Source organism: Pagrus pagrus, assembly GCF_965226575.1.
Source record: "Pagrus pagrus genome assembly, chromosome: 17".
Lineage (NCBI taxonomy): Eukaryota > Metazoa > Chordata > Actinopteri > Spariformes > Sparidae > Pagrus > Pagrus pagrus.
Window position 1 is genome coordinate 27,464,765 of NC_140201.1, and position 18,595 is coordinate 27,483,359.

Sequence of the window (18,595 nt, forward strand, 5' to 3'; positions counted from 1 at the left end):
TTATATTTACTGGGCAAATGATGCACCCCAACTGGAGTTTGAAACTCTACACACACACTTATACTCACACACACACACACACACACACACACACACACACACACACACACACACACACGCAATAAAATTGCTAGGAATAGCACAAACAATAGAGGAATATCTCCCTCCAACAAATTCAGCAATTACAATGTTGGGCAGTGAGCCAGGGCCATAGGGCCCACCATGTGGTGGAACTGCTGTTACATTTACCGATCCTAACACTGAATGCCTGAACCTTAAAGCGCTCTGTTTAAGATTTCTCTCGAAATTTTCTTTACCGAACATCTGTATTTGAGGATGGTAGCATTTATAAAGAGAGCCAGCAGGAATATGGTTGATGCAACTGTATTGCCTTCCCTGCTTATATCTGAATATAATTAATGTAGCTAAAAGCACACTTGATTTAAAGTAGATTTTTGAGTCTCTTTCCCAACTGGGAAAGGTGGCAAATCCTCACATTGGAGAATCCAGTGGCAGAGACTGATGTGTAGCCCCCTGCTTTGTTCTCGCTAACAATGCCCCTCTCTTCATTCATTTTCTAGCTAACTCAAGCACTGCTGCAAGCTCTCTCTCTCTCTCTCCCTGTGTCCCTAGGGTCAGCTGTCCAGCAAACACATATGACATGTCATAAATATATGACAAATCAAAGTACATCATCTTACTCATTATATATTATTAATTTAATAATATTCAAATATGAAAATAACCAGTTGTTTTCATTTATTTTCGAAACTGTCCCACATTTCTACTACACCCACATATGCTAAGGGAATAGCACAGTATAAATAGTACAGCAATATATTTCTATTGTCTGACAATATACATCGTCCTCACATCTTGTGTTGGCGTTTGCCAAGAATAAACAGATAAACAGCTGGGCAGTTGATTAGACCTAGAAAAGACAGGAATCCTAGAGAAACTAAGGCGTCATCAACAGTAAATCACAAGAAACAGGCAAGCACAGCGCAGGCCACTCAGTTAATGGCAACACACACTGCCAATGCATGACTTCAACACACCCGTTGTGTTCCATGTGAGCCTGCACACAAACCTTAACTTCATAGATGAATTTGATAAACAGTTGAAAATCGGCTCCAGTGACTTATAATTATAACCTGATTTTGCCCCTGACCAGGCCAGCATAATCACCTACACCACCTACATCCAGATGTGCCTCATTGTTAGTTGACTTCACTATGCCGATAAAATGATCATATAAAAACCTTTAGCATATACCTAATTATGAATGCATTAACAGGCAATACACACATGGATGGTAAACCAAAAGGACATGAACTATAGGACTCTGGGGCGCCCAAAATATACACAGGGTACACACAGCACCACAATTTTTGGGGGAAGAGAAAGAGACAGGAAGAGGAGAGAGACCGACGGATGGAAGTGGAGATAATGATATTTTGGATGGCATTGCTCAGGCAAATGAAGCCAAATTCACTATTTAATTTCTTAAAAAAATGAAGTAAAGTAAAAGCCTACAGTGATTGGTCACATTGATGGTCACAGTTGACAATATTTTGCCTGAGAGAGACTCACAGTGTCATGACTACAGAAGACTGACAGGGGATCTCTGGGAAATGGAGTGCCAAAACACCACAGTAGTCGTTGCTTTGAACCAAAAAAGTGCTTGAGATAAAAGTAACTCCCAGACATAAAGGGCTGCTTTATGGTAAAATGTTTGTAAAATGTTGTCTACTCACCATCACTGTTGACACACTGCACTTGTGGGTTCTGTGTTCCTGGTCCACACTCCCTCTCATTATCAGGGATGCACTCCTCCAGTTTTACCACCAGCCAGTCATAGCAGCTGGGCTCTTCACATGGTATTGCCTCCACCAGGTGGGGGCAGTTCCCTGTCCCACCCGTTGGCTCATTGACGATCTTCCTCTTCCTCAGTTTGAAGCCTGTCGAGGAACAACAGGAAACTAATGATGCTCTGTAAAATCTTGCTGCAATTTGACAGAGTCTAATGTGTAACTGTAAGCACATTAACTTGACTGCGTGGGCAGAGTGTGCCTTTGATGATAACCGTAATATTGCATTTAATGTGACAGTTACTCTCCTCTCATTACAGTAGCTTTTAACCAAAGTGACTAATGCATGCAGGTATCCATTAATTCAACTGGGGTTTGTTCTCATGTGTGTCATCTCCTCTGCTCAAGGGCATGGGATTCGATGACCCAGGTCCTGGGAAGGGGGGATGTTAACTCCAGCCAAGCCAAGGTCACCCACCCCCTAATCCACACTCCTGCTCCAGCCCGATAAGGCGGCAGAGCCCGGGAGTGCCTGCAGAAAAACACATTTATATTTAATTTTTGTCTCTCTCTTCTCCTCCAACCCTTTTTTTACTCAGGTGGTCAGTAGAACATGTACTGCCATGTGTCTAGACCCATTGATGGAAGTGTTTTATCTGAAGGGGGAGGGGCAGGGTTGTATCATGGAAGATGAGAGGGGTGAGGGAAACTCAATTCTATCAGGCATCACTCACTTGCTGTCTACAGGGTGTATTATGAATGGCATGGCTGCAAGACAGCAGCGCAGCATAGGCAGCTGCTATCAAAGGAAGACGCTTCATTTCAACTGAAAACACACTTACATGTAATCCATTATATGTGATGTACGATTAACTGTTTTAAAAACTAAAATCATAATTATCCTTATACAAACTATATTGTACATTTATATAAACATGTGTGTGTGTGTGTGTGTGTGTGTACATATATATATATTAGCATCTGGTCTTGTAATGCTGAATTTACCTTCTGCGATCAAGTTGAAGCTTTTGAATTAATTATTGAACTTTAATAGCATTATCTACGCAGAGGAGCTACAACATAGATCTATCAGGTGCAACATCATCAGTCACCAAAACTGGAGACATCTGGTAGTTGTTATCACTAAATATATGCCAATCACCAATAATATTTAATATTATATAGTTTTATTTAAAAACCACAGAGTCATGCCAAATACACTCATCAGCCTCTTTATTTAGGTATACCTAGTAGAGATGTCACTAACGGATAATTTTGCTTTCGACAGCCCACAACCATTACCCAGTAACTAACCAGTTAATAATATAGACATTTTTTTTTAAATTCCTTTTGGTCCGGCACTCCACTGACTCAATGAGTTTCAATGCACCAGGTCAGCTTCAAGCAAGGCTGTCTAACATGTACCAGCTGGAGAGGCTCTGAGAGAGGAGCACAGTAGTCTGTCATATCTGGACTCCATATCTGGTTTGGTTTTATGCCAGCACTGGAGAAAGAAGCACACTGGATTTCATTTCCCAGTCAGCACTGATAAATGGAGTTATTATAACTAAGGTTCAGGAATCAGACCATGCCGCTCCTCCTTGCTGATCTGCCACCCAGGCCCAGCCAATCCAACCACCTGCGTCTAATCAACCTAACCACCTGAGTCTCATCAACCTAACCACCTGTGTCTCATTAACTCAACCACCTACGTCAACCTGATTCAATCACCTGTGAAACTTTTATAGGCCAGCCTAAGCAGTGTTCTCCCGTTCGTCTCAAGTTCTGACAACCCCCCCCCCCAGACCCGCTCCTTTTCACTATCCTCTCTCACAGGATCGCTGGCAGCCCAGCCTTCGACATCGCCATCCCATGGCAAGAAGATCCTCCAGACCAGATACCCAGGCCATTCCAGCACAGGAACCACGGGGGGATGATGAAGCCATGCTGATTAAGACGTGCGCCCATCAAGACATACCCCCATTCTGAGTCTCAACCTCCCTGGTTCCCAGACGGTCCAGCCTCGGCAACCCTACTCAAACCCCCTCTTCATCTACCTAACTCAACACCCCCCTTTCTTCATCCACCAACCTCGACCCCTTTCCCTCATCTAACTACCCCTAACCCCTTCCGATCCTCTCCAAATCTTATACCAATTCAAATAAACTACCTTAACGTTAAACTGCAGTGTGGTCTTGTTAGTGAAGTTACAGGTAGTTCACTGGACTTCATTTCCCAGTCAGCACTGATAAGTTACAGGTAGCTCACTGAACTTCGTTTCCCAGTCAGCACTGATTAGAGCTTAGATCAGGCCGAAAAAATCAAGCCCAACCCTACCCAAGCCCGTGCACGTTGTGTCTGAGCCCGGCCCGGCCAGACACATTTACTGTAATTATGAGCCCGAGCCCGAGCCCGAATTAAACCTGACAATTTTTTAATACGTGGTGTAACAGTCAGAGTTATTCAATGCAGTGCCACTAGGTGGCGCCTCCTTTTGTTTAGTGGGTAATGTAACCTGTAGGATGAAGAAGAGCAGGTGTACTTCCGCTCCCCGTGAGAAAGGATTTAATTTAATTTAGTTTATTTGATAGGGACAATGCAGGTTAATATAGTAACACTTCCACTTGTTACAAACAAGTCAATGTGACTGATGTTCTGCATACAGAGATTATAGCTAATGCTAGTTTCCAACTCCCATCCCTAGTTAAGCTTTTAGTTAAAGAAAGAAGGTAAGAAAAAAGACATCAAAATTACATACCAATACAATAAAATGTACAATACATCTAAAATCAAGTCCTGACCCATTAAAAATGCATACAGCTCTGATTTTGTTTCAGCCAGACTTTAACATTTTTGTTAAAAATCCTAATGTCTCAGGTTAGTTTTATTTTGGTCGGTAGTGAGTTCCACATCTGGGAACCCTTTATAGAGAAGGCTGATTGCCCAAAGGAGGTCTTACGGCGCAAGATTTTACAGTTACCACTTGCTGTACCCCTGGTGATCCTATCACTATTTTGTCTGCTAAAAAGACTGCACAAAACATCTGGTGCCAAGTTCTGCAAACACTTAAAAACCAGTTTAACAGGAAATTATCAAAACTAAGCAAATTATACTGCTTCAAAATGTGACAGTGATGCCACCTTATTGGTTTCTTGGCCATTATTTTTAGGGTTTGATTATACAGAGATGCAATTAACTTAATTGTAGTCGGAGAGGCCTGACTCCACACTGTAACACAATACGACATATGAGAAAAAATCATGGCATGCATATAAAGCTGTGCCGCTTTGATTGGTATATGATGTCTAATTAGTTTGAAGCAATTTAAATTGTTTTTTATTGTTTTTGATATCTTTTTGACGTTTGTCAAATTTGAGTCTGGAATCCAGAACTACACCCAAATATTTAAAATCCTTTACCATCTCAATTTCCTCTCCCTGCAATGTTATGCAAAACTTTTCTGATTGTGGTATGTTTTTGATGGAGAAGCACATGGAAACTGTATTTTTTCTTATTTAGGGTGAGCTTGTTATCATAAAGCCAATGACATACCCTGCTCAAAAATGAAAGATAATATCTCAGCTGCCTCACTTGATGTCTTAGCTGACGCGTATATGACTGTGTCGTCTGCATAAAGCATAAAGACTTTTTTTGGTCAATTCTCACACATTGCTTTCTTGAATGTAAATAGGAAGCAAACCAACTAAGAGCTTGTTTGGGAAAATTTTAATTTTGACAACTTTGATAGCAGGATTTCGTGGTTGACAGTGTCAAACACCTTCTTTAGGTCGAGAAACACTGCACCCACGACATTACCCCCATCCATAAAACACTTCAGATTTTCGACAAAAGAGCAAATTACTGTTTCTGTGGAGTGTTTATGTCTAAACCCAAACTGCTCAGGATATAAAAGTTGGTTTGACTCTAAATAATCAGCTAGTTGTTCTGTCACAACTTTTTCCAAAATCTTTGACATTGCAGGGAGTATAGAGATTGGACGATAATTGCATAGTTGTGTGTCCCCAGATTCAAAGATGGGAGAGACAACAGCTGTTTTCTATTGATCTGGAACCCTACCTGACGTTATAGAAAGATTTATTAGATGAGTTAATGGTTTTATGATAGAGGAACTATGCTGCTTAATAAAAGCTGTGTCCAAGTTAGACACATCTTGGGATTTTGAGCTAGTTAATTTATCTAATATTTTGCTGATTTTAGTTTCGTTGACCTCTCTGATGTAAAATGAATTAGTTAAATCTTCCCTTACAATGTTATTTAGTAATAGAGGATCAAAACTTTGAGCAAGTTCCTCTACTGACTGAATAAAAAAAACGATTAAACTCGGCTGCAATAAGCGTACTATCTGTTGTGGCTTGTCCACCGATCTTCAGCTCTCTTATCTTATTATGCTTGGGTTCTTTATTTGTTAGTTTGTTTAAATGCTTCAAAAGGGATGCAGAGTTGCCTTTGGCCTCCTACTGCCTACTGCTACTGCCGACAGAGCGAAGACTCCCCATTTTATTTTGTCTTTATTTTGTAAAGTGTTGGTGCAAGAACTTCGGCCTGTGTTCGTTTGCATGTATGCCTGTAACATTAGTGCCGTAGAGACCTGGCATGGTGTGGTCAGTATTATGAATAAAAGTGCCGTGCGGAAACCCCCACATGTTGCCTGCCGTCTCTTGAGTAACCGGAGCCACCCGCACTAAAGTGGACCATCACCTTCCCCTTCACCAGCCCACGTTACAGTGGGTTGTTATAACTGACGTTCTCAACTACAACTCCGAGTTGTTTGAACTACAGAAGTCTGTTTAGAATTATCTTAATGAATAATGCAACAAGGACTAAGCATGTAAACTGCGTTGTTTGTTTATTCAGAACGGAATGGATCGCAAATAAATAAAGTAATGATTAAAAAAAAAAAAACATACACAAATGCTTGATCAAGGGCCCAGCCCGGCCCGGCCCGAGGATAGTGGCGGGAAATATCGACCCGAACCGGCCCGCGCTCAGGCTTGGGCAGAGAATCTAAACTCTAGCACTGATAAGTCACAGGTAGTTCACTGTAACATCACTGGACGTAATCGGGTTCAAGGTACCATATACTAGCTCTCGCCTCGCCATCTACCACACTAATTGGCAGCATTTCCTCAGGCCAGTGCATCACACTTTCTCCCCTCAGCTAGCAGCGATGTGATCTTTGGCTGCGAGCGATCCTCGGACATGGCAGCAGAGTTTGTTCTTAATGTGTTACAGCATTGTGCCATGCAAATTAACCTATAGACTGACATGCGTAACAGGTCGAATATCCCTTGCTAGTTTACATATTAATAGTCAGCGCTGACATCCCTACCAGTATCATCCTGCCAGGAAGCATTTGTCAAACCTTTGACCTAATCTATTGTCCAGTAGATAATAGAATGTGTGCCAGTGTGCACCCAGTGTAGTTTTCTGCTGCTGTAGCCCACCCACTTTAAGGTTTGACATGTGCCTTCAGAGATGCTCATCTGCCTTCCTGAGTTTTAACAAGTGCTTACAGTATGTTGCATTTTTATCAGCTCGAACCAGTCTGGCCATTCTCCTCTGACCTCAGTCATCAATAAAGCCTTTTCTCCCAGAGAACTGTCACTCACTAGATATTTTCTCTTTTTGGGACCATTCTTTGTAAACCTAAGAGACTGTTGTGCGCAAAAAGCCATGTAGATCAGCAGTTTCTGGAAATACTCAAACCAGCCCATCTGGCAACAACAGACACACCATGTTCAAAATCACTTAAATCATCTGTCTTTCACATTCTGATGCTTGGTTTGAAATTCAGCAAGATAGTGTTAAGTTGTGTGTGTGCCGTGTGTTCATGCTTGATACAACCCAGCAAACATGTGAGGTCAGAGAGACATTCAGATCATGTCTGTCCATCAGTCAAAACCCGCGTTTGTATGTCTAATGGACATTCAGAACCAGTTTAATATGTGGACGTATTGTAAGGTCCCTTTTTGGATGTCTGTGGACATGCAAGACAGGTTCAATATTTAAATGTCTGGCTAGGGAACCACTTGAATATATGTAGACAGGCTTGGTATCTGAATGGCTGACTGGGCCCTTTCTTGGATGTCTATTGATGTGTTCAAAACAGGTTTAGTATCTGAACATATGAAAATTAAAAGAAGAAATTAAAAATAAAATACATTGGGATGCCGTGTAAAACATCAGCAAAATAGAAGGTCATAATTTCGGTTCAGTTACCCACAAGCAAGTACACTGTCTTAACTCAAATCAAGTTTTATTGAACACCATGTTTTGGTCTACCAACAATAGCCTAGCTGATGAAAGGTTTGATGACCAAAACACATTATTCAATAAAGCTGATTGTAAATTAAGACAAGACAGGCCTCTGATAAGCAATGAGGACAATTACCATTAATAGAAACTTTTTTGAGGCACTTGAAGTGCCTGTCCCATAGACAGAATCAATTGCAGCCGGCGGTTTGAATGTTGCATGTAACACCATGTAATCTACTCTTAACATGCTCTGGCAAATGAAAGGAGAGAAGCTAGAAGGAATGTGAGAGTGAGTCAATCAGAGACATCACTGAAATTTCACTTTTGACCCATAAGCAGCTGTCCCTTGGATGTCTGCAATTGACGTTGAAAAGACATAAAAACTTTATTGAAAGTGAACATTTAAAACATGTCTAAAATGATGTTGCAAAACTTTCATTTTAAACCTGATGTCACTTGGACATCAATAATGAACGTTAAAAAGATGTCTAAAAAAGACTGGTCTTCATTGGATGTCTTCTGAATGTTTGACAAAGATGTTAATTGATGTCTTTTGGACAGGTCTGTGCTCAGTGGGAAACTTATTTTATTTTAGTGGTATTTCGCAGCCTATAGTCAAAATTGTAAGAAACTAAGTGAATGTAAATGTGGAGTGCAATTTTGCTCAGATACATTTTAATTTGAACATTTTTTCAACTCTAGCTTGTTTAAATACTAGAAAAATGCATTCCCTTGCATATTGTAGATCACTAACATTCAGCAAGTTACATGTGCTTATCACAGTCAAATGATTCCCCTGTTCCATGTCAGGAGGACAAAACACATTTGAAGCCAGGAGGACACATTTTGAGTCCATAGATTTCTGGATATTGAGAGCCACTTGTCAATGTGTGTGATCGTGTTCACTTTCCATTATGTACAACAGGGGACCAGAAGCAGTGCAGTGAGCAAAGAGTGAGCTAGCGAGAGCAAATCCATCATTTAGATGCAAGGAGAAGAATTTTCAGATGTCCCTTTCATTCAAGGCACTTCATTAAGGCAGAGTCAACAGGCATTAGTCATTGTGGACGCCACTGTTCCAGGGATAATTAAGGGTCAAACATTTCAACCCTGCTGCTCAACCAGCAAAGCCTGCCACAACAGTCAACAAATAGATAGACGAAATGATAATGTTTTGGCTTCCACTCTAAACCTATGCCCGCCTCTCATGCTGTCAAAAAGACAGAATTTTGAATCTGATACCAATTCTAAGTTTCATACAAAATGATTTATACTCAGATGATACTATAGACAAATCGAGCAAACACATCCTTCAATATTGCAAAGTAACAGTGTCATATATTTTTTTTTGTTATTTTTAAGTTGCATATGTACACAGTTAACTTGCATGTTAACATGTGGGAAATATAAAGGGCTGGGCAAAATAATAATACTATAAACTGTATGTCCATTAAAGGAATAGTTCACTCTAGATTCACAGCTGGAATATTACAAAGTTTTTGTGTAGTTTTATGGACCTTTTCGTCTCGGGCACAATTGACGCCCATTATATGGATCATTGCTGCAGGAGGGTACCCCCGCGGGTCTCCAGCTGCACAGGAATAAGAAACTACACCGGACTTCTCATCAGCATGAGGGTGAGTCGATAATGACTGAATTTCGTTCTAGAGTGAACTATTCCTTTAAGTGACAACCCAGTCCCCTAAAAAATTATGAGGGTTGGTCACAACTAGCTAAACACACCACTTGCTATTGTTTTGGTACCAACAGTCAGGCCTCTGTGGACAAAGCAAAACAAGTTGTTTTTTTCTGATTCTGAATCGATTGACAAATGTCAAAAATCGATTTTCTAAATGTTAATTGATAACGTAATGTTGACGGAACGCAAAAGGCGGAACTTGGAAGTGCAGCGCCGGGACAGTTGATGGTGTGCACATAACAAAGACATGATATGGCAGAGCGCGAAATCAGACCCGCACCCTCTGCATTAAAAGCTAGTGTATGGAAGCATTTTGGCTTCTGTGAAGTTGAAGGGAAACGGGACCTGGAAAAGAGCCACACAATATGCAAGTTGTGTCAAACTAAACTAAAATATTTTTGAAACACGACAAACCATATTACACATTTCCACCCAGAGGAGGAAGAAAAACACCCGGTTGTAGTTGCTGCCAACCAGAGGACCATAGATCAAGCGATATCAAAGCTTCCACCCAACTCGGAAAGGGCAAAGGGAATTACAAACTCTATTGCAACTTTTATTGCCAAGGACTTGCGTCCGTATTCAGTCGTTGGAAACCAGGGCTCTCGCACTATGTTGTGCACACTGGAGCCGAGGTACAACAACAACACTGGAGCCGCACACTTTCCTTTTCCTGTTGGTTCTTTGCAAAGCTGGGATATTTGCTGGCAAATGTAACCTTCCAATTGACTTGCCACATTGTTTCCGTTTGTTTTATTATTAAAAGATATTGGAAGTAAATTCAGTATGGATCATTACAAATACTTTGCTTTAGTAGTCACACAATGAGAAAACAATTGTTTTATCATTGCATCGCAGCCCTCTAAATAATAATCAGATAGAATCTTGAGGTGCCTAGAGATTCCCACCTCTAACCAACAGACAACAGAGCAGCTTCTTTCTTCAGGCTATGAGATCCTTCCACTCATCCTCACCATGCCACCATAAAAAATAGTTTTCCTTTTATGACTTATCCAACCTGGAAATTGAAAGTATTTCATTACTTCCTTGCAGTATGTTTAAAGAGTTTGGTGAGTTGTATCTTCTTAAAAACTTTTCTGAAAGGAAAAAAAGAGGGGGGCACTTCCAGTATATCAGAGTTTAGAGTACAATAGCAACCCTGTTCTACTCTGCATTAGAGGATCCAGTATGTAGAACTTAGTGGCATCATCCCTAACCTCATCCTCCCTTATGGCGGCTGCTAAAACTGCATGAAAGGTTAAACATTTGAGAGGTGAAGCTGAGGCTGTGTTTATGCAAAGGGGAAATTCTGTTAATCATTTTGTATGAAATCACATTTGCATTTGTGCTTGTTAATAGTTCCTGGAAGGGAATGCCTGAAGCCTGTGCCTATTGAACTCTACTTTGTGGCACAGTGGCATTATGATGCTCACGTGAGGTCTTACCTTTTTTTGCTGCCTGGTCCTGGCAGTTTTCATACGTGCAGGGTCCCCAGGCGCTCCATGAAGACACCTCACACTCAACAGGACAGCTGATGTGGCAGAGCTGGGTGGTGTTCGGGGGGATACTCAGACACAGATCATTGTCCATTGGTCGCAATTCTATGCGGACACAAACAAATGTCAATGGCATACTGCCGGATGTTATGTGATGAGAAATCATGACAGCAAAATGTAAGAGAATACAATAAAAGAAATGAAAACAGAAAAGAAGAAGAATCACATAGATCTTCATTGAATAAGACTTTATATTTTCAAATGAGCAGCCTAAATATTATACAGTTAGTGAGTAACGTGTACAGTTACAGCCATCCCTCCATTTTCCCCTCCCCTCCTCCCACACCACCTGGGGGTGTGCCTAGATTCCACTGTAGACATGCCAATTCATTCAACTGCAGGGTGTCACCATGAGATGGTTCTTCACTGACAAAAAAACATATACAGCATCGATACCCTTTTAACCTAAACCATATTCTTCTACCCTGTTACATCTCAGTGGCAAATATTACGCTTTTATCCCACTACATATATTTTAAAGCTTTAGTTAGTTTAGTTAGCATTAGCCCTACAGGTTACTTTACTTTACTTACTTTATTTATATTTTATATCAAAAATCTAAAGTTGTAGCTACTGTAGGTTATGTCATTATAGGTTAAGACACCCAGCAGTATATACAGTTATTAAAATTAGTTCATCCTTTACTTGCTGCAGCCCTAAAGTTATGAACACATTAATGCATCAATAGTTATAATTGGAGAATATACTATACATACTTTATTCTAAAATTGACCATTTGTTTATTCAGTTTATTTAGTGTGTTTAAGCACATGAAATCAGTCAATGAAGATCTTTCTACTCTGATCAAAATATCTCTCCCCAATGCACCCATGGGTACTCTGCAGAGCCCCAGGGTTCGAGCCATGTCCGTACCCAGCATTGAGGTCACCGAGGTCAGGACCTCTGTATTTTTTTCCAAGTACACATCATAAAAGTTGTCCAATAATTACCTAAACATAACTCTACTTGCAAGATGCAAAAATATTGTACTGCGCTTAGATAACCAATTTTATCATCTGACCAGCAGCACAGGAATAACGGTGGTTTATTAGCCTACATACATAGAGAGTTAATAGAGAATTAAATGCTGCGGTCAGCCATAGACTGAGAAACTATGAAAATCAGAAAAGCAGCGGGCCAAAGACGTTTTGTATGTATGTATGATATGAAATAAGTATTAAATCTAAGAAAAAATGTTGACAGCCCTGGTTTGATCAAATATTTTCATACATGTATATTTTAATCACTCAGTCCAGCTGGCGTCAGGTCAGTGTGTTTGCCAAAGGAGAGGCAGAGACGTACTTATTAACTCAGTTTCCACCAGTGTCTATACAGCATCAGTTAAAACAGGTATGATGATAAAGTTACAAAAACAAACGCAAATTTACTGACTGTTACAACGAGTGGTGTAAAAATGCACTGTTATGGAAACGTTGGTGCTTTTTCATCCTTGGATTGCGTCATTTGTTTAAACTCTGCCCAGTAGCTAGCCTTGGTATTTTCATGACTTAATTCTAGCAGACTGTGGTAGCATGTAAATAGCCTATCAGTTGACCATGTGTTTACTTTATTCACTGACAGATGAAAATGAAAAGACTGTCAGGCAAAGCTGAACTTTTGTACTGGAAAGGAGACTGAGAGAAAGAGAAAGAGAGGTGATGGAGGTGAGAGAAAGAGAAAGAGAGGTGTAATTGTTCATTGTGTCCATGTGCTGGTCAAAACAAACAAGAACAGCCAAACCTTATCATAACCCCATCATGTTGAAACAATTCAAGGCCATTTATAGACTTAATTACTAAATAGAGTGATTAAAAAAGCACATTATATATTTGGTGGTATAAATTTCACATTAAAAAAATATATGTTAGAATGGAAGTGTAGGACATAACAGTTAAAATATAATATCTTATTGTATTAATTTGCGCTGTCTGAGACACATTTCTATAGTCCAAATTATGCAAACTCCAAAACAAAGATACTGATGGTGTAGAATTACTGTTAATTATTTTAATGAATTTTACCAGGAGAGACAGCGAATACAGAGGGAGAGAGAGAACAAAGAGCAGATGATAGAGAGGAAAATGAACAAGACCAGGAGATGGAAAGAACAGATGTTGAAGACAGAGAGACAAGAGGAGATGAAGGATAGCAGAGATCCATGGTTCATTGTTGGCAAAATTATCATGATGGCCTGACCCTTGGTCACTTGCTGTGTGTCATCAACCTGCCTCCCATCAACTTCCAAGCCACTCCACCAAGAGAAAATGAAAAATGTATTCCCCCAAGCCCATGTGAGAATGAAACGAATGGCACAACACAGGAGGGCCAACTCCTCAGGTCAAGACTCTGCTGTCCACTTACATCTGAAGGAGAAAAATCATTCCTTTGAGGACAACAATGTAAACATCTTGGCCAGAGAAGATGGTTTGAAAGAGGAGTAAAAGAATCCATCTATGTCAAACTGGAACGACCGTGTTTGAACAGAGGAGGTGGCCTAAGACATTACTTATCACCCACCTCCAATGCAGTACTGAGTTCCCTCCCCAGGCAGCTTAACAACCATTCTCACCTGAGCTCACCTAGCCTTAGCAACCCACATGAAGGCCGGTTGGGTCAACAACCACAAGTGGCCCTAAAGACTCTGAAACTCAGAGCTCACACGTGTCCTTAACGATTCTGTAAGGGCACTCCCACACAGAGTTTAAAAGCCTGCAACTCCCCTCAAGGTAGAACTGAAGAAGCCTCTTGGATGAGAGGTGAAACGTCTTCAAGATATTGAAACATGTCCAGTTGCCTACGATACAGCTCTTACAATATTATAGTTTGTCCCGGTACCACTGCATATGCTGTTAGCGCAGTCAGCCACTCAGATAAGTGCTGCACACTCATTCAAATCATTAATGACCCAGCCATATCACTTTCACTTTCATGCAGTACTTTTGAAAAACGAAAAGCTGAAGCATAATATTGATGACCTCATGATATGGTAGCCTAATAATAATCAAATATTATTATGGGAATCACACTTTCTCAAATACTGTGTGCCTATGATACAGTAAGAACAGCTGACTTCACACTGAAGTGATGCTTCAGCTTCCATCCTCACTGCGTCGCCTGTTGGATAGATAAACCATTGCAACTGGTTTCCACACATGGGGCTTAGGGGCGTTACGATTCAGCCCTAATCACGGACCAATTAGGGCCCCGTCACAGAGGAACTGGAAGTTTTAAGAGGTTTCATCTGTATAATCTGCATTGAAAACGTAAACTAAAGATTTGGCTACTGGCTGGGGATCACACTAGGGCTGGGCAAAACGATTATTTTTGTAATCGATTAATCTAGCTAATTTTTTTTCGATGCATCGATTAATCTAACGATTAATTTTTAAATTCAATTCTATTCCGATTCGATTCGATTAGCGATTATTTCCCCATAATTTGACCTATATAGCAATTTACATATGCTAATTTATGTATCTCAATGGAAAAACACAAATTTCTTCATTCCAATACATTTTTATTGCTCTTAATTACCAAATTCCAAAATAAAATTCAAGTAATGAATAGCAAGCCGCCTCATGTCTTTCAGCACTTTGAGGTGCTGGTGCATAGCCATCGTGCTTTTATGATAGGCCATTTCCATTTTACAAAGCTGACAAACAACAGAGTTGCTCCCTTTTACTGTAAAATAGTCCCATACCTTCGAAATACGTGTTCTTTTTTTGCTGAGTTCAGCGTCAGCTGACTCAGTAACCCCATTCACACTGCCATTTGCATGCGGGGATCCTGCGCCAATTCTCGGCATCCGGCTCTGTGTGAAAGTTTCAGATGCGGCGAGGGGTGAAATTTCCCTCCGCCTCTGATGCTCCTCCGGAGGTATCAGAGGCGCATTAATGGCGAACCGAACCAGTGTGAACAGATAAGCCGGCGGCACGGAGTGAGGGCGTGTCGGGTCTGATGGTGTTCACTGTGTGATAACTAAACAGGTCCAATAATACCGCAGTTATTCATGGATAAGTGTCTGTCAGCCTGTCGGTCCGACCGACTCTTCGTCACATTTCTGGCCGAAAAACAGCATCTGTCCCCGGCAAAAAACTTTTAACTCACCAAGTGTTTGTCACAGTGAAAAAAATCACCGGGACGGTCAGCCCTCCACCGAGACTTCAGTGAACTTTCCCCCAGAAAACAGCCTCCCTCCCCGGGAGTGAAAGAGTCAGACAGCGTCCTGTTTACTGATGGTGATTATTTAATTATGTAATTTAGAGAAAAACGTAACTTTGTCACTTTCCAGGATGTTTGGTGGGTCAGGATCTCATCACAGCACATTATAACAGCATTCATATGATGATAAACAGTCAGCAGGTACATGTTTAGATTAACAGGAGGACACCGGGGAAACACGTTGAAAAAAACCACACGTCATCACCATGACGTGTACCGTCACGCCTCTTTTGGAGCCGCGGCGCCGGCTTTCTGTGTGAATTACACTCTGGTTCGTCTTTTACGTCGGAGCTGCTCGGCTCTGTGTAAACAACCAACGGCAGAGAATTGGCGAACCGCCGCTGCGGCGATAATACGGCGTCTGTGTGAAAAGGGCTACTGGCGTTGCTGCTACTCGCTGCCACCATTTTTTGTTTTGGTCGGTTGACGCGTCGACGTACAGTTTTTGCGTCGACGTATTTTTTGCGTCGACGTAATCGATGACGTCGACGCGTCGCCCCAGCCCTAGATCACACTCAGATTGTCGAAGACAACAAGGAGGTTAACAAAAACAGGCACATCTTGTCTAAAATAATAGACTGTGTAAAGATCTGTGGTGTGTTTGAGCTAGCCCTACGTGGCCATGATGAAAGAGTATGCTCAGAAAATCCAGGTGTTTTCAGAGTACTGGTGGATTTTGTAGCATCACTAGATGCAGCAGCACAAGAACTTCTGCAGTGTTACTGTTTAAAGGAACATCTAAGACATTGCTGACTTTATTTGAAGTAATTCATTTTAAGCTATTTTAATGTGGTAATTCTACGTTTTTGTGGAAAAAACATATCAGACAAATTATAATGTTCCAAGCAGAGTATATCTATTTTAATTTATTTGGTGGTGGTGATCAAAAAATGCAAACAAATCAACTGTTTTATTCAGTCTTTTACACCCAAAAAAAGCCAAATCTTCCAAGACCTGAAACCTTTGAAACAACAGAGCTTGTTTTATTTTTCCAATAGTGCAGGCATGTCTTCTATTTGGCTTGATTCTCTGAGGAGCTCAGCTCCAAACAGCTGTAGGTGACTCTCTGCAAGGTCATCAGGCTGATGAATCATTTTCGCTGCACCACAACAGGACCGAGCCTCATTCACATGCAAGATGCCCCCGGGTGGCCAAACGTGCGTCTTTTAATGGTGTCGCTTAAGTGTGCTTGCATATGGCATGCCCTTGAGTGCCCATGTAAAACAATAGTGAGTGATATGTTGAAAGTGCGTGAGTAGGTGCTATTCCATCTACATCAATATAAAATCATTTCCAGATTCTTTTATATATTGAATTGGCTGAGGACTACTTTCATTCTATCAGGCCGTCAGATCAGGATCTGATTGGGAATCCAAGGGCTGGGAGAGACCTGTATGATTTTTTGAAACAGGAGTGCTGAAGTTGCACCAGGGGAATGAATAACATTAAATGTCAACATTGTATTGCCATCTAACGGTCATTCTAAACACATATCATTAATTAAACCTAATTTGGGCCTGCAACTAACAATTATTGTCATGTTTGATTAATGGTATAAAACGTACATCAGAGTTTTCTAAAGCCCAAGATGACGCCCTCAAATGTCTTGTTTTGTCCACAACCCAAAAATAGTCAGGTTACTGTCACAAAGTAGTAAAGAAACCAGAAAATATAAATATTTAAGAAGCTAGAATCAGAGAATTTTGACATTTTTTTTCAAAAGTTACTCAAATTGATTGTTATTAATGATTAATATTAACGATTATTAAAATAGTCGGCCATTCATTCAATAGTCCAATAAATAGATTAATCATTGCAGCTCTATTATTAAGCAACCTATGTGTACATGTTCTCATATTGCCACTCTGCTCTCCATTTCATTCTGTTATGTCCCATTCTTACTGGCACAACTGTGTAGATGGGGTAAGGACTGTAATGTGACTGGCTGAGAAGACAGTGATTAATTACCATGCTCATCAGAATATTTCACTCTATGCTACACGTTTGTGCATTTTGCACACAGTGTGTTTGAGATCAAAGTCATTAATGTAATGTATAACAAGTGGTTCCAACCAAGCAATGTGATTGGTTAACTAGACATTTAAAGCACGCTCTAATCAGCATAACAGCACACTTTGCTCTATATTAAAAATTAAAAATATTACTCCACCATGACAACATTGTAGCTGTCAGAGCTGGAACAAAAGCCAATTTTTCTTATATTTATCGTATACACAGGATGCAATTTGTGGGCCTGTATAGACTATTACCTCCTGTTTGGCTATTTCTATCACCTGTTAAGTTACATCGAACTAAATGAGTTTGTCTTATTTTTTTATTAAATCAACATGATTACAGATCTGTGGCAAAATATTTTTTAGAAGATATCTTAGATACTGTATTATACATATATATATATTAGGGCTCCCCCCAAATAGTCGACCAAGCACTGGTCGACCAAAAAATCATTAGCAGACCAAAATTTCATTGGTCGATTGGTCGCAGAAAAAAAGCCAAAAACATTTGGAGCCCTGTCTTGTCGAAATTAAGTCAAAATCTATGTGACTGGCAGCTGGTCTGTGTATAAAAGGCTGGAGGGCTTTTAATTTGAAGGGCCAGACACAGGAAGTCGTGACACTCACTCACAGTCAGTGTTTGTTTTTTTTACACGGCAGGTCCCTTCGACATCGCGGTTAGACAGTTAACAATTAATAGCCAACCATGTCGGGAAAGACGTCTAAAATATGGGATCATTTTGAAAAGAAGAAGGATGACCCCCCCCCCCCCCCCCCCCCCCCGAGTGCGGCGTAACATGAAGGAGAAAGCTCCATGTTAAGCTTGATTTATGCTTCTGCGTCGCGGCGACGGCGTAGCTACGTCGTCGACGCAGACCCCTACGCGGACCCTGCGCCGTAGCCTGACGTGCGCCTCCAAAAAATCCTGACTACGCGTCACGTCGACGCGTCGAGACGCGAACGGCAAGGACTGGGATTGGTCCGCTCAGACCGTCATTCCGGCAGTTGCTTTTCCGG

The 18,595-nt window shown here is 40.9% G+C and overlaps 1 protein-coding gene across 1 annotated transcript in view; it reads right to left on the bottom strand.

Annotated features, from left to right (window-relative positions):
* thsd7aa (thrombospondin, type I, domain containing 7Aa) overlaps positions 1-18,595 on the bottom strand; it is a 189,141-nt gene that overhangs the window by 73,455 nt on the left and 97,091 nt on the right. The window contains exons 5-6 of the mRNA XM_084379897.1: positions 11,232-11,387; positions 1,758-1,961 (exon numbers count right to left, since the gene is read on the bottom strand). Of these exons, the coding sequence (XP_084236023.1) occupies positions 1,758-1,961; positions 11,232-11,387 (360 nt within the window). The remainder of the gene's footprint in view (positions 1-1,757; positions 1,962-11,231; positions 11,388-18,595) is intronic.